Below are 21376 nucleotides of genomic sequence, written 5' to 3'. Positions count from 1 at the left end.
GGACTCGACTCTGACAATACTACAAAACAAGAGTTACACTAACAATGGAATCACGACTTATTCCGTCTGCCAGTAGCATGATAAGAGCAGACGACGTGCCACTCTACCACAGTACCAGCTATATAAAGGAGTACCGTTATCGTTAAGACTTACCTTTATTTAGCACTCGTCAAGTCATGTATCGGACGTCTAAGAGCCTAATATCCTGTAATCAGTAAACACGGTTGGGTCATTGGTAGCGATCCCAACAACAGATCTTGATTATGTGATAACACTAACACTAACAGCCGATTGGGGTCCAAATATCGTGCGATCGGTTCAAATAATCAACATACATGCATTTTACCATATACACAGTGATCTAAATACCGTCCAGGTGTATACTTGCGATGGAACAGCAGCAATGCAAGCAATAGACATAAATGTATGCACTTGAACTTTCGTTGTGATGGTAATGCACATACAGCCTGTGCACAGTAGCAGTACGAACACAGCTTGCATACAGCGCCAGTTGAGTCCGGAGACAGGAAAACGCATAACGCACCAACACACAGGCAACCCCCTGACGTCATAAATCCTCGATCCAGGCTGGTGTGTTACAACATCAATACAGTCTGTTACGGTAATAATTTCGACTTCTTCTTACATAAATTACGTGTGTAACAATAATTATACATGTAAGTAACCGTTCCTGCTCACTTTCACTTTCTTCGCTTATTGCATTTACAATAAATTACAAAATCATCGTGACCATTCAGCGTCAACAGTAGTGGTTGCTAAGTAACTAATTAAGGCGTCTGATGTAAAAACGGTGGGTTGTTGAGTTCACGCTCAGACCATTGGTGGCGCTCTACTAAATGTATATTCGCAGACCGTCTAGCAGACCTTTGAAGTTGGAGACCACATTCTTGGTGATCTTTGATAATTCACCTTATTCCTTTTATAAATGTGACATGATTTCTGAGATTTGACGTGCTCAAAACCATATAACATTTTGATTAGATGTAGCAAATTTTATTCGGATTTTAATATGCAGTAGTTTTGAGATATCGTCTCCAGATCATGCCGTTCGAACCCTGAATGCAATGCAAAGCGACCGAAATTTTCACGATAAGGACTTCTTTTTTTTTTAGAAATTATATCTTAAATTTCCTCTTTTCTGGATTCATATAGCACAACTGTGCACTGTGGCAAATATTGCTATGAATCGTACAATACTTCAAGCCTACTACAGAAAACGCGTAGGCGTTCGCTGAGATAAACATTGACACTGGGGGGGGGGGGGGCGCATTCCAATGTAGCTAACATGTACATAAGACGAAATGCATAGAGGTACATCTAAACAAGAATTCTTTAATTACCGTAAATATATAGCAATACAATCACTGAAAAAAAAATTATATTTGAAATACTTCGTACGATGTCGTTTCCGTGTGTGCACAAATAACGCCATGTAGTAATAGTAAAGGTAGATCCACGTCCTCTGAGCAATTGCTGAGCCGTTGTACTTCGGCTCTGGAAGTTCAATTACTGGACTTCCTGTTGATATTCAATGTTTGTTGATGTTTGTTGATGTTTGATGCGTCGTGTATGCCCCTGACAAGTAAGACGCAACCTGATTGGTTCCCTGTGTCTTAGTGAGCAGAAATTCGTTTGCATGGTGGCGTGTTCAGATGTAGAGGAGGCGATCAGGCTAAAAAATGTAAACATGTACTACGAAGGTCAATTCAAGCTAAATAACGATGGTAAGATAGCAATGCACGATTAGCCGACATCTACATCGGATTTTAATCAGATTGAGACAGACACAGATACAGACAGAATATGAACTGGTACTAGTTACAATCACCCTATATGAACTGGTTCTCGTTAGAATCACCATTTTATATGGAATGGTTCTCGTTAGAATCACCTGGATGTCATTACACTAGCTTACTAGGGGTGATTACGAACGGTGACTGTATTGTAAGTCTGTCGTACATACATGAATGTCTGTCAGACTGAGTGTTGAGTGTTTGTTATTTTTGTTGATGTTGATGATGATGATGATGATGATGTTGTTGTTGTTGTTGTTGTTGTTGTTGTTGCTGCTGCTGCTACTACTGTTTGTTTTGTTTGTTTTTTGTTTGTTTGTTTGCTTTGTCTTAAATATGATTAGGCCTAAGCCTGGACTCACTGTTGTTTCCTGAGGAGATCCCTTCAAACCATGGAACTGAGCAATTTAAAAGTTTATGCTAAATAATAAGCATTAATGTACATGCAGTCAGCGTCAGTATATAACTTACAACGCTATATCGAACGTAGACTTCACCACGTATGTATACCGTGTCTCATCATTATAGACATAACACATTTATTTGACACAAAAACAACAGTGGATTGTTTGAAGCATACATAGAATGTTTAAATTTTGTTTTGGTTTTAATGTTAACCTCCACCTCATGTATCATTTATTCATTCATTCACTCATTCACCCACCCATTCATTCACTCACTCACTCACTCACTCATTCACTCACTCACTCACTCACTACTCACTCACTCACTCACTCACGAATTATCATTTCTTCATTCATTCGTATACATACATACATACATACATACATACATGCATGCATGCATGCACGCACGCACGCACGCACGCACGCACGCACGCACGCACGCACGCACGCACGCACACACACACACACACATACATACATACATACATACATACATACACACACATACACAAGCTTTGCTTTCTGTCGGTTGAGAAAGGCATGCAGGAATATGCTTTCTTTTTCTATCCCAATTTGAAAAATGAACTGCAATTTATGCCCTAACACTATACCCACTTCGTATCATTTTTATTTGCAAGCTACAACATATACTGGTGTAACCTCATTTCTAATTTGTATGCATAATCAAGTAAAAGATGCCTCTTTAAATTGTTTTAACCGAAACCAATATTTGACAACATTTTCAATAACAGTAATTCGTAATGGAAAACGACCCAATTCACCTAAACATGCATGAATACATGATGTTTTGTTAACTCCAAGCATATACCTGCATGCTTTTATGTGTGTTGATTCAATATCATTCATCACAGGCTTAAGAAAGTATTCATTGAATTTGCCAACATCAAATCTACGGAATATGTAGGCACCCCAAACTTCAGATCCATATAATAATATTGGTTTGACTAAAGAGTCAAAGAGATGCAATTGAACATCAACTGAAGCTCCATTATGTGTATTCAGTGCGTTATTAGTGTACGCAAACAGAGCTCTCAAAGCTTTATTCTTCAAAGCCACTCTAGCACACACACACACGCACGCACGCACGCACGCACGCACGCACACACACACACACATACACACACATACATACATACATACATACATACATACATACATACATACATACATACATACATACACAAGCCTTGCTTCCTGTCGGTTGAGAAAGGCATGCAGGAATTCAAATGCTTTCTTTTTCTCTCCCAATTTGAAAAATGAACTGCAATATATGCCCTAAAAACTATACCCACTTCGTATCATTTCTATTTGCAAGCTACAACATATACTGGTGTGTATACCAGAAACAAAACTAATCCTCTTCCAATATAAATCCACTTTTATGAAACATGTCTCGGCAATACTCTAATCAGTTTGATGTGAACGCTATCCATTTCCAAGTACAAAGTTTCAGCTTTTGTTTTCAAACCATCCAATTCTCTCAGCAACTGTAAGAATAACAGAGCGAAATGTTGTCATAATTATGAAAACCAGAGAGAAAAAGCAAAATATACTATTTTTGATTTCACAATGTAAGCCTTATGTTTTCTTACCAAATTATATTACTAAATGGTGTTGTTATTTATTGTTCGCGGGTGGGGGGACGACTCCCTAAGCTATCATAGTTTATATCATTTTGCATTGTATCAGCGTATGACTTGATAGAAACATGAAATTTGGAAAGGTTACAATTTAGGATTTTCACTAGGCTGAGAAAGTAAGCACAACAGAACAGTAATAAACCTAGTGCTGTCAGCAGAATTATCGAAGTCTGAAAATGATGAACTTTCATTTCTTGAAAGTACTTGTTCAATGTCCATGCTAAAATAAACACAAAACAATGCTGATAACTTCTAGATATAAATTGATACATACCTTAGCGGCTTGTTCGGTATTTACCTCACCATAATATCTACCAACAACATTACCAATATATCCTCCTGCTGCCACACCAATTACTAGTATCGGTGCCGTACCAGCAGTAACAGCATACAGGAGAGTGGCTGGAAAAAAAATTGAAAAATCTGTCAGAGCTTTTTCACTCATAAATTAAAACCAAACAAAAACGAAAATGAAGTATTAAAACAGAGTGTGTGGTTTCATGCAAAACTGACCCACAGCAGATAGTTTTAGTGACTCTACAACCTTGTAGCTATTTGGTGTACAGCAGAACAATTTTCATAGCAACATATATATAATCAAAATCAACATGACAACATATAACATGGACCGTTCATAACAATACACTGTGACGACACAGTCACGTGTCCGATATAACCCCTAACATTGCACAATATATACATGTATATACATAACTGATCAAAACATAAAACATTTTACAGCATTTACGTCACCATGATATAAGTTCTGATAATTTTATATACATATATTTGTTTTCTGGTGTGTTCCATGATTCCCTTTCATTTGTTTTTTCCAAGAATCGATCTTCTCCGCCATAAAATTCATAGAAAGCCTGCATACATGATAACGAATGTACTTCAGTAGAAATGCTTGCACACAGGTCAGTCGAAATTTTGAGTTTCCTTACTTGCACCTATTGATCCCCCGATTGTACCAAATCTTCCAGCCATAGTTGATTGGTCTTCTGCCTTCTTTCTCTGGTGCTTAACATCGGACATTTCACGCTTGATATCCCCCAACAGATCTTTCACTTCGCCGATTAATTGTTTGACGCTGTCGAGAAGTACTAGGTCGGATTTTTTGTATTGGAAGTAGGTATCGCTTGCCAGTCTTTGGTTGAATTCCTTGATCAATCTCTGTTCAGCCTGCCATTTAGTATGAATTTCACCTAATCGGTGTTGTAGATAGTAAAAGTGTTCGGCCTTCTGGTGTATTTCTGAGCTGAGGCATAACTCATCTACTAGGTAGATGACGCTAACACCGAACACTGAGTACGCCATAATGTTGCTCTTGATAGCGGTCTCGAAAAAATCTTCCAGTTGTAGCCATGCCTTAGTCGACCTTCTGTTAGTTGCCAATATGCTTAATGCAGCCTGTAAATCACTCACAGCAAACCTGAAGTCGTTACTTATCTTACTTTCACTTTGGGCGTTTCTGCCAATCTCGTTCACCATGAATTCCATTCCATTTGTAAAAATTCTGGCAGCGAAGCACACTCCGGATTTAATGGACTCCAGGTCGTTGTGAGCTTGTGCAAAGCGCACCCCAGACACTGCTAATACTGCAAGTACCACCATATACGAAATTATATGGCACTGCATTTCGGCTACAATGTGTTGTCAAGTTTGGGGACAGATCCGCAAATCGTCAAATAAAAGTAACGGGTCAGAAGTACTAAACGAAAAGTCAGCTACGCGTTAGGGTTATTGTCATTGCAATTTTTGCTGGGGATTTCCCTACAAAACTTACTGCTCATATCAAACACGATTGGCCAGAAACCTGAAAGCGCTGTTCTCTGAAAGGTTACCCCGCCCCGATCCAATTGATCCTCTGTGTATATATATACATATTGGCGAAGCTAATGAAGCCGCGTGTAATGTATGAGAGAAACCACGACGTGGCATTTACTCTTAGCACCATACGTGGGCTATATATTGTTCTGTGCCTAAACTTGTAGTTCGAATGACGTTTAATAAGTAATGAAGTTAATTCACTAACATGTTCCTGTCACCCATACATTAATTTTGCCCTCACATCACCAGGTCACGTAAACATTGTGGTTAAGAAAAGCATCACTTCGAGGGGGGGGGGGTGCTGACCTTAAGCTTGTGCACTAAAGATACCATTGGAAAAGTTTTTAAAAGAAGTGTAAATAACACTGTTTTCATTTATTCATATTTAAATCAAGCTTTGTTTTTTAATTTTTGTAAATGCTACTAAAGAAGCCCTTATGGTGATGGAAATAGAACTGTAATGTTGGCTACTTAAGTTTCGGTTATTCACAAATATATACCTATATAACATATACTAGAAAGGGAAATACCTCGCTTCTAGGTCCATGCCGTTTCTATAGCAACGAGCAAGCAGTGACTTTCCGGGTATCGGACATTGCACTTGCCTGCGTCTGATAATAGTGAAAGTTTAATAATATAATGCTTGAGATATAGTTTAGATTGAACACTTGGTTAAGTTATTATATTCTTTCGATTTTTACTTCCGAGAGAAAGCGTCATAAGGTCATAGTGCTGAGGTTTCTAGTCTGCACACGACTGTGTATGCTTTTAAAGTATTCATCAACGATAAGTGAGGCCTGGAGTTTATGCTATAATACCAATCTGATTATAATCTGACGAGATGAACATAGCTTTTTCTTCGTAATATACATGGTTTTTTTTTCAAGTTTGTTGTTCTGAGAGTGATCGCCTTCTTCCAACTTGGAGAGAATATACTAAAGTGGTAAGCAAAGAAATTGAGCCGTATTACTATATCAGAGTTTGATCCAATTGGTGATATATTAGACACCTTGTAAAATCATAACTCCATCTCTCGTTTTTTGCTGGCTTGCAAATAGAACACAACTTTTAATACAACTTCGAGTATGTCTTTTATCATGTTTTCATATAATAAACATCATACTTTGAAACGTCTCGAGCCAATTTCAAATATGAAAATGTTTCATAAGTACTTCCTTGCTTTAAACAAACCATTTTTCTTCATCGCTTTAAAAAAAATCATTGTTCACCCTAAATTCCCACTACTGTCACTATGAATTATTTTAACCATAGAATTTCATGCACCTCTTCATTTGCATAGTCGTAAAGCATATCCTCTTTTATACGGCACTGTCCAATAGGCACCTATATTTCGCAGTGTCTAGGAAGAAATACACGGAACAGCTCTGGTTTGCAAGAATGCTCGCTCCACTTGTCGGTGATGGTACTGTGCCCAATATTTGGACGCGACTTGTGATTGAGATGGCTACTTAAATTTGTCAAGAAGCTATACAGATACACATGTATGTTCAAACTTTGTGGAATATGAAATACTGTTGGAGAGAAATTACACAGTCTGAATTTGTAAATGTGTGTTCTAAATCAAATACAGAATGTTTGCCAATAGAAGCACAGAAATGTCACAAATTTTAAAACTTGACATGTCCTATTCAAGTTAAAGATATTTGCAGTTGCATGTGTACTCTGTCGATGTCTTCGTACAGGTCTTCGGCTTTCAACTTCAACGTTTCCAGATCTTTAAGTAACTGAAGAATACAAAATGATATAAATGCAACATCATTAACATGTTATTTTTTATTCAAATCAAGTATTTTAAGTAAACGTTGCATTTCCTGAGCAAATGTGGGTTTCATACGGGCCAAGGAATAGTCATCCGTTCTAAGACTTCTGTGATTATGACAGCCAATGTACTGGCCCAAATATCATTCAATTAAACCAGATGTTGTATTAAAGACTTGAATTTAACAATAAATTTATCCACTGACATTGTGATCGTGAGGGACAGTGGATATGTCTTACAGTGGAAACCAAATGAGTAGATTGAAGTAAATCACCCCCTTACCTGGGTTGACAAAATCTCACTAAGTTAAACACTATTACACTGTATTGTTAGCTTGACAGAAATCTTACAAACATTCATTGCTATATTGTCTTTGATTGCATGAGCTACTATTTATCTTAACCGATCGTCATCAAATCACATCGTATCATATCATCATATCATTTTCTGGTGACATTTTGTCAAGATGAAATGACCATGCAGATATCAAATGCAAACATCAACACATTGTCGCTTCTGAGTTGCAGTAGTATAAGACTTGTTTAATTAATGGTTTATTTCATTGAGATAAAATGTAGCAAGAAATTGCCATCTTGCTATCTTGTAGCAGGTGAAGTTTTTATTGGCGGTTCCTTTGTGGTTGTATCTAACAGATCAGTGAACACTAACATGAAATGGGCAGTAAATGTAAAGTTAAGGTACTCGATACCTACCATACCACTTTGTACCATGTTACCAACAGAATATACTGTACCGGTAGCACCTGTCACCATAACTGTTTCCCATACATGTGACAGGTATTTGGTATTACCCGTGAAATACGTCATCGCAGCACCTAAAATACATAAATTCATACGAATGGTAGTAGATGTCATTTTTTATTTAAAAAATTATACTTAGAAACAAAGCCAGTAATAGAATTCTGTTGGAAAACACGTTTCCTTTCACTTTAATACCGTTTCTTTCTACGAACTAACGTTGGTCTTGTTTCGGAGAAAATAAAAAGGAAAATAGAATTGATGTATAAATGGTTCGATTCCGTTTAACCAAAACACTAACAATGCAATATCTCTCAAATAAAGTAATTCACAAGGATATTTTTTCGAAATGATAATTTATACATTTGACAATACGAAATATCTGTAAACACCTAAAAACCATGCAGATGGACAACTATTATAATCGTATCAAACGCCAACGTTGGGTAAAAAATAAAATTTCAAATTCGTAAAGTACGTGAAAGGACTCAGCTAATCACAGTACTCGGTTATCTGATCTCAGCATAACACTTGTACTAGAAATGGACAAAAGTTTACAGATTCCATAAGCCATCAAATATGTGTACCATTTTCACTTACCTAGAGTTCCGAGGCCAACGGACATTATGGCGTGAGATTTGGATTTCTCGTGAGTTTCATGAACAGAGTGGATTTCTGTGTGAATATCAGTCAGGAGACCTTTCACCTCTGCAACTAGGGTCTTGATTTTGTCTAGCCGGATAACGTCCCCTACCTCATTCTTGAGAACGTTGCCTTTCAGCCGTTCTTGGAAGTCTTTAATCAGTAACTTTTCATACAGCCATTTGTTATGCAGTTCGTAGAATCGCTCCTTCAGTTCTCCAAACTCTTGAATGCTGTCTTCGATCTCATGCTTCAAGCATAACTCATCAACGAGGTACACGACGCTTACAGCAAGTGCCGAATGGGCAAATATTTCGTTGCGTATGGCGCGATCTAGGAAATCCCCTATGATATTCCAGGCTGCTGGTGACGAAGCGTCTGTGGTGAAAACGCCGAGAGAAGCTGACACGTCGGTAAAGAAATGTTCAAACGTTGGGTCAACTCGTATTTTCAGACCAACGTTGTTCTTAATTTTGTAAGCAATGCCCTCCATCATGTCTGTGGTTCTTCTCGTCGCGTCACAAGCTTTGCGCATTGGAGCTTTCAAGTCCAATGCTTCAACGTGCATATCTCGTGTGCTTACTAGTACAAACACGAGAAGCGACAGTAATAGCCACTTGGACTGTTGCAGTTGGAACATAGTTACAGATGTTGTCAGCGGCTTGTATTAGTGTTATGCTGCTGTTTCCTCGTCAGTGGCACTGTGCTAATGAAATGATTGTAGGTGAAAATTGTGACAGTGGGGTTGGGGAGGGGGTTTACCCCAAGTAATAGTAGCCGTAGATGTACATCAGTGCCAATCACATTGCGGACATGTTATACACGTTGTGCGATGTGATTGGTTGGCAATGCGTCATTTTTCTAATGAATGTCTGACTAGTCATGTAAACACTGGAAATTCCCGAATACATCTAACTTGATTTTATCCAATACAATGTTATTGTGCATACAATTTAAAATTGGCTTCAGGAGCGAGGACAAATATAGTACAACGTTGAATAATAACTCAATACATTGGACTCCCTATCCCACCCATGCCACTTCTATTCTAACCGTGAACCGATTGTTGTTTCAGACTAACATTGACCATTCATTTATGTACTATAAATACATGGTATATTTGTAGTCTGGGTAAAAAAAAAACCCATTCTTTACTAATTCTTAAATTTATCATCTTGAAAAGCAATTAGATTATTTGTAGCTTTGTACAGGAATAATGGAAATCAACCCAATTCACCTAAACATGCATGAATACATGATGTTTTGTTAACTCCAAGAATATATCTGCATGCTTTTATATGTGTTGATTCAATATCATTCATCATAGGCTTAAGAAAGTATTCGTTGAATTTGCCAACATCAACATATACTTCCATACATACTTCCATACATACATACATACATGCATGCATGCATGCATGCATGCATGCAGGCAGGCAGGCAGACAGACAGACAGACAAACAGACAGACAGACAGACAGACATACATACATACATACAGACAGACAGACAGACAGACAAACAGACGCACGCACGTACGCATGTATGCACATACATATACACATAATACATAAATACATGTATACACACATACATACACCACATGGAACCTTGTACATGCTAGTGCTAGGATGTGGCCACCAACGATATCAACGTACAGGTGTTCTCCGTGAGAGGTAAACATGTTGTTCTCGGAATACATGTATGTACATTTTTTGTATGACCTCAGACCACTAACGAATTAGTGGTCTGAGGTATGACTAATCCTAATCTCTAACTAAACTGACACAAGCCGAGTTCATGAGTTCATAAACTCTTTAATTTACTCAAATAAAATTATTGACATAAAAATTCGACAGAACTATTCAAGTATGATATTAATATTGCTGCATATCTTCTATGAAATAACAATTTTCTTCTGGCATTGTTACAACAGTATAACAATTGATTGTATAGTATATTTCCTCGAGGTCATCAGATAATTCATAAGTTATATTTTAACACAAGGTTTGAGTTCAGTCAGTTGTAAATGATGGTTATGTCTGCTTAACGCTTGGTACCTTTAAGTACCTTTTATATGTGCAGCAAAACATAATGTATAAACGTAGCTTGTACCCCTTTGAAATATGATGAGATGAAACAGATGCAGTCATATATCTATACCGATATATATTCTCATGAGAATATCCATTACATTATGATATAGGACTCAGGTGTTGGAACTCTGGTTGACATCTGCACTGCATTAGGTAAGTGGCTTCTCCATTTTATACCACATCTATAAGACATGAGGAATGCAAATGTTAACACTCTATTATCTGTCTTCATCTCCACTCCATGTACTACGATGAAAACAGTGTCATCATATCACATGGGAGTCATTAAAGGCATACTATACATCTAAGCTAGTCCGATGTGTAATGCAATCGGGATATACATTGCAAGAAATGTGAAATGCAATGTATGAGGTAAACAGACTATATATTCTCTCATATCCAATTGCAAGAAGTGATAAGATTTGATGTTCACAAATCCTTCGAAGAGTTCTTAATTTGAAGTACATATACAGTTTCATTGACCCATTTTATTCCAGGTGATGATATATATTGTATATCACGATTTTTCTTTCAGCTAGCTAGTAATGAAGTTTTAGAAAGAGAAAAATAAGTTGTTGCCATGCCATAATACTTGAAAACATCCTAACATCTTAGTCCGGAAGAAACTGAGGTCACTAAGGGCGCCCTCACGCTTCGTCCTTCCCCTCTCATGGAGATGGCCGTTGATGGCGGAACAACATGAATTGCGTATTTTACAGTCTAATAACATCCGACAATAACACCCATATTTCTACGTCCTTGATTTAGTTTAAGTATGGGACTAATTGTATCCTAATCGGTATCGTTTTGTCAGCCGATGAATTTTGTCGTAAAAAAATCGAAGAATTTACAACCAAAGATCACATGACCTACCCTGATGCCTGTTGGACAATAACTACAAAGACATCCATCCTCCTCCTTCGTGACTACATAGCCTTGTCTCTCATACAGATGTTTGGCACGATTGTCTTTAGCAACAAGCAACGACATTCTCTGTAAAATAAATGCATTCAAGACAGATTCATAGGATTTATCTATGGTGTTTTTGCTGAAGTCAAATAGAACAGATCTGAACTCTAAACAATCTCGGAATTATAAGTAATCCTCCGTTGTCAACCCAAAACTTGTCTGCCAGGTTATAAAAAATATTTATTTGTAAAGAGAGTCAATTTATGATTTTACGTCACGTAAATATCGCACGAAATTGAAACTTGACTTGTTTTCACGCTCATCAACCTAGTCCAGTGTTGCATCATGGGAGTCAGCAGACATCGGCATATGTATCAGTTGAATAATATATATTCATGACTCCTACGTGATTATTTACTTCAGATAAAAAATATGAGTATTTCTGGTTATTTTAAATCTACGTACTTGTCACGATAATATTTTTGCAAAATTTCAATTTTAGCTGCATTGCAACAGGGTGGTTTTTTTTCAGATCAAATGTTTGTTTGAATCTTTGAATAACCACTGCACTGGCAGATGTTTTAACACTTATTAGTGCTTGGAAACAAAATACTATAGCTTATTGTTATTTATAACTACAGGGTCTAACAATGTGATTAAAATCAGACGCAGAGGCGATCACTCTTAGCAAGATAAAGTCAACATCACACATACCAACTTGAAGGAAATAAACTTTACATTTGTAAATAAATTGAAGGAATCGAGCTGTTATTCGTACGTCAGATGTAAAAATGAATAGAATATACATTTATATACCGTATATTTATCAGATTTTAGTCACTGCTCTAACAAACTGCTTTTCATTCAGATGAATTTGGTAAGTTAACATTTCATTCTGCATATAGTGAATAAATAGACCATACAATCCTAGTAAAAAGCCCTCCCTATGAATTGAAACAATTATAACTTAAAATTTCATTCTGCATATTAATGAATAGAATATACATTTATATACCGTATATTTATATACCGTACACCCAATATTTCTAATATAACCTCATTAGGACCATTCGTAATGTAATGTCAGAAAATTGAAATATTTTAACATTTACGTTGTGTTATAACTTACTGTGCATCCCATTATTCTAGCCTCATATTCCGCCCTCTCCATCAACACTTTTCCAATTCCCTTTCCTCGAAAGTTCGCGTCCACACATATATGGTCGATGTAACATACACCAATGTCGTGATCATCAATATTCGAGGTCCAACCTAAACACATAAATCTAGAAATAAAAAAGAAACAAATACTACATGACTGTGTTTTACTCTGGCAAGTTGTATAATCAACAACGAAAAATAAGTTTTTACTTAGTTTAAATTTCAAGACCATGCTCATTACGTTAACATTCCATATTTTCGTGATGTGAAATAACGGTTTGTATTGTTATAAGTTCGAAATTAGCACATGTGAAATGAATACATTTACAGCGCTGTTGTGTTGTTCGGATAGCTCTCTATACATGTACGTTGTAGGACGTCACGAGAGTTATCGTAGTCAGTCATTCAGCAGTGCAAAACAGGGTACTTTCAAATACCAAATTACATGTAACGCTGATAACACTCTTTTATTTGGGTTTAGTAATTGCCTAGGCTAGGTTTTTAATATGACGACGTTTGTGTACAACTTCAAGCATTTTCAGTTGCAGGATAGTCTGGATGCCAATGTGGTTTCTAACTAAACCACGTCTGGTCAAAGGCCCTCAATCGGCACAAAAAGTTGTTCATCCAATCAGCGAACCCCATCTGCCATAGTGAGGCGTAAACGGTGTATAAGTAGCATCCTGAGCTGACAAATATGCCATATTTGGACATTACATAACTGCAATAAACTCTAACTTTATGTGGGACTGTATTATTGGTTAGAATTTTGTGATTGAGACATAATGTTAATGACTGTGTAGGTGGCTGTGGATGAATTTTAAATTGCATCTCATGAATCTCAGAACTTCTAGAGTAACGACTTTGACTATACTGTGAGTGGAGGTGTAAATGGCAACTATACTGTATAGGAACTAGACTAGTTGTAGGCTATAATGACCTTAGTCTGTGATTGTTGGGGCAGTAACCTTACAAATATTTACCTATCTATAAACCTGTGAGATCATCTATGAACCAGACCTGTACTTACCCACAAGCTCCACAACATCCGAGTGCAGAACATGCATCGCGCCAGCTACTGCTATTGTACGACCTGAAGGAAGAGACATAAATAATTAATCAAGTATTGACCCCGGCCATGGAAATAATTGCTCTCACTATCAGAAACATGATTTGGTTGCGTTTTGATGACGGTAATTTCGATCTTACTTTTTATCACGACAAGAACAGATAGCAGAGTATATACTACAGCGGAAACCAGGCTTTCACCTAACTAAGACAGACACAGTCTGAGACTAAAATTATTGTTTGATGTGGTAGATTACATAGTAGCTGGGAAGAGGGTAGGGGTGATGGTGGTGCTCTATTGTGAGAATCTAATCACCCTATATATCAAGATAGTGTAAACACTAGAAGTACCTAAAATGTACGCTACAAGATCGTGGAAGTCACCAGAAATGCCAATCTGAATAAAATCCGATGTAGAGTACATTTTGCGATTTCTTTTTGGCTGTTACGTTTACTGTCGTTAGTACTTTTGTGAGCGCTCGTTACATACATCTGACATAGGTTTTCCCCTAACCAAAATCTCATGCTTATGAGTATCCAATCAGAATCCATCTTTTCGAACAGAGCATTCTGAAGTACTGTACCCATATGTTTCGGTGTATTACACGTTCTCATTCTTGAGTGAATTCACTCGGCGCTTAGATTTGGTATGGGAACACCTATAGTGTTGTATAAGATGTATGCGTAACGAGCGCTCACAAAGAACAAAAAACGTAACAGCCAAAAAAGGAATTGCGAAGTGTACACTACATCGGATTTTAATAAGATTGCAGAAATATCAACCTTTCTATGAGTACAATGAGAACCAAAAGTCTTTTATCAACATTTCACACGATAGCTTTACTTTGTGTCTGTCTTAGTTAGCCGAAAGTTCTGTTTCCACTGTCGTATTTGAAACATCGAATATGTAAATTTGTTCTAATTTCATAAATGTATGCATTAAATAAAGAAATATCAGGTCTTCGATTACAAATTAACATGAACAACTATGCATCAAAAACCCGCAAAGAACTGGTCTGTCAAATATGGCTATGTAAAATACATACGGATCTCCCTTAGTTTTTAGTCCGAGATGTCCTGCCGGTACGCCTTCATAGAACGCCACAAAGTTACGATCATATATATTAGGTGAGTTAATCAATTCTTTGGCTTGTAATACAGTCACGGCATCAATACTGAAAAAAAAGTAAAAAGATACTGGTTTGAAGATGTTTGGAAGTATATTACCAGTCTATAAATTAAATCAAAACTAAATAAGCTGAGAATACCAACTTCATTACCTCAGAGCCATATCATACTAGTATTACATACACTCGTCTGTGCTGCCTATATAGCTAAGAAAACTAAGGTCATTTTGTGTTAGTCACGATCTTTCCGGATTTTTTTTAATGCAGTTAACGTTCTTTGCAGTGCTTGCTCACCTTTGGTATTGTTAGTTGAGGTGGTAACTTGTCCCGACACGAGATGGGAAGACTAAACAAGATTATCATATCAAAAAGGGTAGTCATCGGTAAACAAAGTGAAAGCAGCTACAACAAACGCATAACGTCGAGGGCTCATAGTGTTCTGAAAGACCCTTCCCATCCACTCTATGCAGAATTCAACGACCTTCTAATTCCAGGGAGTGGTAGATACCGTGCTCCAGTAGCTAAAACCAATCGTTTTAAACCGTCTTTCGTCCCATTCGCTGTCTTATTAGTTCTTAACAGCAGCCATTATCGTTCTTTTTAGTACCGTCCTGTTGTATGTCTGTGTATAAATATACATAACGCCATCTTTCGCATTCTGTCTGTCTTTATTTGTTTTAGCTGCAAGAACGTAAACTGTCATTTTAATTTCCCCTAGTGGGATGAATAAAGTAATTCTGATTCTGATTCTGATACACTCACTGCTAAGTGGCCGGCTATAACTGAGGCATATCCACAATCAAGGCGAACAGATTAAAGATTTAGATTTAAATTAGCTTTCCCAAATTGAAGGTAAACCTTAACCTGAACTGGATAACAGATATTAATTCCTCATCTCAACATCCCATACGTCTATATTTTAATAAAGCTTTTATAAGCTTATACATGGCCATTGAGACTCTTGACAGCAGATAGCTTATACCTGTAGACTTTATCTCAGACTCAGACCACTAAAAGAAGAGTCTCGGACCAATCTAGAGAATTTGTTTTTTTTTTGGCCTTAAAAGATTATCGCTAAAGCAAATAAGTGACAGCTTCACACCAAGGGAAAAGCCGCGTTTCTAGTCTGTTCTCTACAGTGGTTTGAAACTTTACGAAGGGCTATCGCTACTACACCATTCCGCTACAAAAAAAACTGACATGTTGATGAATTTTCGCTGTCAGGACAGCGAAATACAAATTCAAAAACTCAAAATGTCAGTTATGATAGTGGAATGGTGTAGTAGCGATAGTCATTCATGGAGTGTACAGGTAGGCTAGGCTAAGACACTAACTGTCTGAGACCCAACTGGCGAACAACTTACGTATTAAACCATAGAGGGGGCGATGGGGTAGGTCCAACTCGGCCCATTGCCAACTCGGCCCATTACCAACTCAGCCCCGGGGATTACCAACTCGGCCCAGGTGATTGCCAACTCGGCCCACATGATTGCCAACTCGGCCCATTCAGTGATACCAACTTGGCCCACTGTGTCATACGTTAATTTGTCATCACAGAAATGATATTCTGAACAAGCAGATACAGAAAACAAGCCAAGGTCCATCCAGACTCAGCCTAGTCCTACTGCACTCCTGCACTTTTAAGGTACACGGGGACGAATTGCCTCAACTATTTTGGGCTTTGAACTTTTTATAGCAAAGTCATGATGTCAAAGAGGAGAAACAGCAATCGCAATCGTATTGAACTTGAGGCGAAACTTGGACTAGTTCAACTGGGACAAATTGAACAGAGTGGGCTGAGTTGGCAGAGGATGGGCCGAGTTGGTGGGCCGAGTTGGCAATGAGTGGACCGAGTTGGTGGGCCGAGTTGGCAATGAGTGGACCGAGTTGGTGGGCCGAGTTGGCGATGGGCCGAGTTGGACGTGCACCATGGAATTATGTGATTCTCGCAAATTACGTAACATTATGCAATTCAGGTTATTGCAACCATGTACATGTATGTATGTGTGTATGTATGTATGTATGTATGTATGTATGTATGTATGTATGTATGTGTGTGTGTGTATGTATGTATGTATGTATGTATGTATGTATGTGTGTATGTATGTATGTATGTATGTATGTATGTATGTATGTATGTGTGTGTGTATGTATGTATGTATGTATGTATGTATGTATGTATGTATGTGAGTGTGTGTGTATGTATGTATGTATGTATGTATGTATGTATGTATGTATGTATGTATGTATGTATGTGTATTGCATTGTATTGTATTGTATTGTATTGTATTGTATTGTTTTGTATTGTATTGTATTGTACCTACTTTCTCCTCCCTACAGCATGTTCAAATTTACTTCGGAAGGCCTCCACGAGCACTCTTGCAGAAAATTTACTATCCGCTGTGGTCATATTCCGTATGGAGACAGGTCCGCCATCGTCACCGGGGATGACATTGGGTGGCGGTGGGGCATAGGTTATTGTACCCGGTTGATCCGTTACTACTGGAACTATTGGTGTCGGTTCATGAGGATCACAGTTATCTCCATTATCATGATTATAGCTAGAGTCCATTCTTCAAGCCACAAAGTCGACGTGACGTTCACCTTGAAGAGTACGTAGTGTAGCTAGTGTAGTGTAGCGTAGTAGTGCACGGACCGTGTAGAGAACGGATCGCAATCAGAGATCTAGCCTTGTGAATGTAGACCAAATCAAAAAATCGCTCTCAGACAACCGTATTCAAATCACATAGGTCTAACAGTAGGAGATCTATGGACAAATGCACTAACATGTTCGCCGTTTCTGCAAATAAGAATGACTGGTCATGGGCAGTGCCAAAACACGCCCATGACGTAATACTAAACCGCTAATAGCTTCTATCGATCCATGTACTGTGTACGTATTTACTTTACATACACTCATAGCAACAACAAACAAACATACAAGTACACGACTGGCACGCCTTTCCTGTATGCCTGGCAGATCGCGTAACCCGATACTTTGTCAGGTTGAGAATAGTTCTGCTTGCAGACGGTGCAGGCGTTTCGCTCAACAAGGGACGACTTACTCTGTATGCAAGCAGGACTTGAACTTTGCACCCACGCAGAGCACCCACGCAACTTTGCACTCACGCACTAAAGCAAGGAAGAAATGTAACTGCAGTAACCGTAGCGGTTTCGCACCCGCAAGAAAATAAAATGTAAAACGAAAAATGTTTAGTAACCGTGCACATAATAAAACAAAAAATGATTTAAAAAGTATTGTAAATAAAAACAAAGCTACAATTATTGCAGCCTTCAAATTCAGAAGGATTGTAGTTTGACGTGATTTCCTTACAGCTTCCACAATTTTCAAACTCGATATATTTTTCGTCCATCCGCCCATCGTCCTCTGAAAAGGAAAATCAAAAGTTATTGTGTGAAGTGTTACTATGTGAATAACAGACACTAAATTGATACACGCCAATGTTTGATCCGGAAGGTGCGGGGGAGGGGGGGGGAAACTGAGGGTCGAAGATTACAAGTGCGATGGCTGAAATATTGGTAATTTGGTATTTATGGTATTAAAGGATACATCTAGTGAACACACCTTTTTCGTTCAACATACTTGAATATATTTTAAACTAAATACCAATGTTGCTTGAGAACAGGAAATTCTAGTTTCGAAATGTTCAGTACACGAGCAATAGCACATCACAACTCAAAAAAGCAGACATTTTGCCCATATACAACATAGTCATGGGCAGCGTCTGATTCGTTATCTTGGCTATCCAGTTGCTCGGAGAGCTTGTCATGTAAATGCTTTTTATGTGTACTCGGGTCAGCTAGAACGTCACCTTGTCTCTCGGACGCCGTGTTGGGTGATTATATCCTAGCGCTTTACAATTATTACCCCTGGCTCGAAATCAGAACGGCACAACGGCCCTTTAAGTCTTCCTCAACTCCCCGGGGAGCATACAATCCATTGCAGCCATTTAAGCGCATAGGATTAAAGCCTTCACATTGCAACCTACATCCTACCAGGTCCCTAATTATACAGCTGGGTTGACTGAGGCACAGTCGTGGTTCAAATCTTGCCCAAGGACTTTAGCCACTCAGAAACAAACAGCAGGCAGCGACAGGGCTCGAACCGGTCATGCTAAATTCACCCATTCACCCATCATGACTCCACGACAATCAGACAATCGATCAATCACAAATCAATCAATCAATCAATCAATCAATCAATCAATCAATCAATCAATCAATCATCAGTCAGTCCGTCAGTCAGTCGATTAAATCCGTTACATCAAGTGGTCAAGTGATATACCGATTTGATTTGTCATTTTCAAAATCAATTTTTGCCAATATTACTGTAACATGGCAAATAAATACCAATAGACAGTTTTGTTTGTGGTTTTATTACTTCAACTTGTGTTATAATTTCGGTCATGTTAGTCGTCAATAGACTACCGTCATGGTCCAAAGTCACAAAAAAACAGAAATGCAATATTAAGATAGTAAATATGGTGCCTTAACTGATACCAAATCATTGGTTTAATAAAATCAAAATAAAACCAGTAAGGAGATGCAAGCTTTATGCCGCTGTGATTAATTATACAATGACTACCATCATGGTCCAAGGTCACAAAAACAGAAATGCAATATTAAGATAGTAAATATGGTGCCTTGACTGATACCAAATCACTGGTTTAAATCAAAATAAAACCAGTAAGGAAATGCAAACTTTATGCCGCTGTGATTAATTATATATAATAGCATGGCGTAGCGATTCGCAATTCCTTTGCACTTTTGTCTTGTCTGTTTGTATTGAAGTGTACGTATAGCTAGTGTGCTGTACATGACACTATCTGATCGAGTCGAAAGCTTTTTCGAAATCAATTAAGAGAAGAGCACATACCATTTACATTACATATTTACTATATTGTATTATGTCACTTATCAATCGAATTTTTTTATGTATCTACCTTTAATGCAACCTGTTTGATCTATGTCAATTATGACTTGGAGAACATACTGAAGACGGTTTGAAAGAAGTTTACCTAGAATTTTATAATCCGTGTTCAGTAGTGTTATTGGGTGCTACTTTTTAAAAACAAGAATATCAATTTGTCTTTCTTAGGGATCAATGTAATAATTCCTCTCTTTTGTTCAACTGATAAGTGTCATCGAGGAAGCTGTCAAATCAAATTACCAATTTCGTTCCAAAACTTTCTATAAAACTCAAAGACCATCAGTGCCAGACAATTATTACCACTCGGCAAGTTAGTCAAATCTTCAGTACATTCTGCAAAGCATATTTTGCGTTCACAGTACAATTTTATTTTGTCGTCGAGGAATATTGTTTTAATCGGGAAAAGTATTTATTTTTCGGGTTAACTTTATGAATATTTTGTTCCGAGTATAATTTAGGGTAAAAATTGAATTCTTCATCCAATATTTCATTATGATCAGTGACGCTTTCACCTTGTTCGTTAATTAACAGGACTGTTCATGGTATGTAGGATAAGGGATGGTCACCGGTTGAGGGCGCTCATTAGAAGCTTGTCCGTTACACCAACGGCGTAGAACTAACTCATATAAATAATTTATAAGATAATCATAGTAAAGCGGGTTTATGAACACCAACAAAGATCGGTTAAATTTGATTTGGGGAAAAACACATCAGCTTTTCGAGTCATTATTTTATTAGATGGCACCTTGTTGGGTAAAGATAGCAAAAATAACTTCTTTTTTAAAATGTAAAAGTAAGCAATAAACAACAAATATGAATATTTGTAAACAAATATGGCCAATTCCAAGCCCCTATGGTAAGATATGTGTATTAGAAGATTGCCAATTTCGTCCTTAATAAAATAAAGTGGGTAAGAGAACAAAGGAAGGTTACCAAACGAGTTTGAAGGACTTTATTAGAGCATTACGTAAATATTTACACGTGCGTGGTTATACTGGTCAACTTTAAAGTAACATGTTATGGTAGATATGTTATAATCATTACATTCGACATCTTTATAAAAAAAAACAATATATTAGCTGTTAAAGAAAGTTGTTGGCTTAAATATTGTGAAAATATCATTCTTTCAGATATTTAGCCATTGTTAAATACTCCCGTAGCCTTTTTCTT

At 37.5% G+C, this 21376-nt stretch overlaps 3 protein-coding genes across 3 annotated transcripts; all 3 read right to left on the bottom strand.

Annotated features, from left to right (window-relative positions):
- Window positions 1–3425: 3425 nt before the first annotated feature.
- LOC144432947 (uncharacterized) lies at window positions 3426–5628 on the bottom strand. The gene is made up of 3 exons (XM_078121259.1): window positions 4830–5628; window positions 4157–4284; window positions 3426–3729 (listed from the first exon to the last, which is right to left on the bottom strand). Exons 1-3 carry the CDS (start codon window positions 5521–5523, stop codon window positions 3622–3624), a joined length of 930 nt encoding a protein of 309 aa, XP_077977385.1. The 5' UTR covers window positions 5524–5628; the 3' UTR covers window positions 3426–3621.
- Window positions 5629–6772: 1144 nt separating this feature from the next.
- LOC144432851 (uncharacterized) lies at window positions 6773–9663 on the bottom strand. Its single transcript, XM_078121146.1, has 3 exons — window positions 8854–9663; window positions 8209–8330; window positions 6773–7460 (listed from the first exon to the last, which is right to left on the bottom strand). The coding sequence occupies exons 1-3, from the start codon at window positions 9533–9535 to the stop codon at window positions 7365–7367; spliced, it is 900 nt and encodes a 299-aa protein (XP_077977272.1). The 5' UTR covers window positions 9536–9663; the 3' UTR covers window positions 6773–7364.
- Window positions 9664–10754: 1091 nt separating this feature from the next.
- On the bottom strand, window positions 10755–18123 carry LOC144432971 (uncharacterized). The gene is made up of 6 exons (XM_078121285.1): window positions 17580–18123; window positions 15175–15303; window positions 14091–14153; window positions 13029–13185; window positions 11864–11983; window positions 10755–11172 (listed from the first exon to the last, which is right to left on the bottom strand). The coding sequence occupies exons 1-6, from the start codon at window positions 17825–17827 to the stop codon at window positions 11140–11142; spliced, it is 750 nt and encodes a 249-aa protein (XP_077977411.1). The 5' UTR covers window positions 17828–18123; the 3' UTR covers window positions 10755–11139.
- Window positions 18124–21376: the final 3253 nt, after the last annotated feature.

This window comes from Glandiceps talaboti, chromosome 3 (assembly GCF_964340395.1).
Source record: "Glandiceps talaboti chromosome 3, keGlaTala1.1, whole genome shotgun sequence".
NCBI classification, from domain to species: domain Eukaryota; kingdom Metazoa; phylum Hemichordata; class Enteropneusta; family Spengelidae; genus Glandiceps; species Glandiceps talaboti.
Note: the sequence above shows the minus strand (reverse complement) of the source record. Positions and strands in the feature narration are given on the sequence as shown.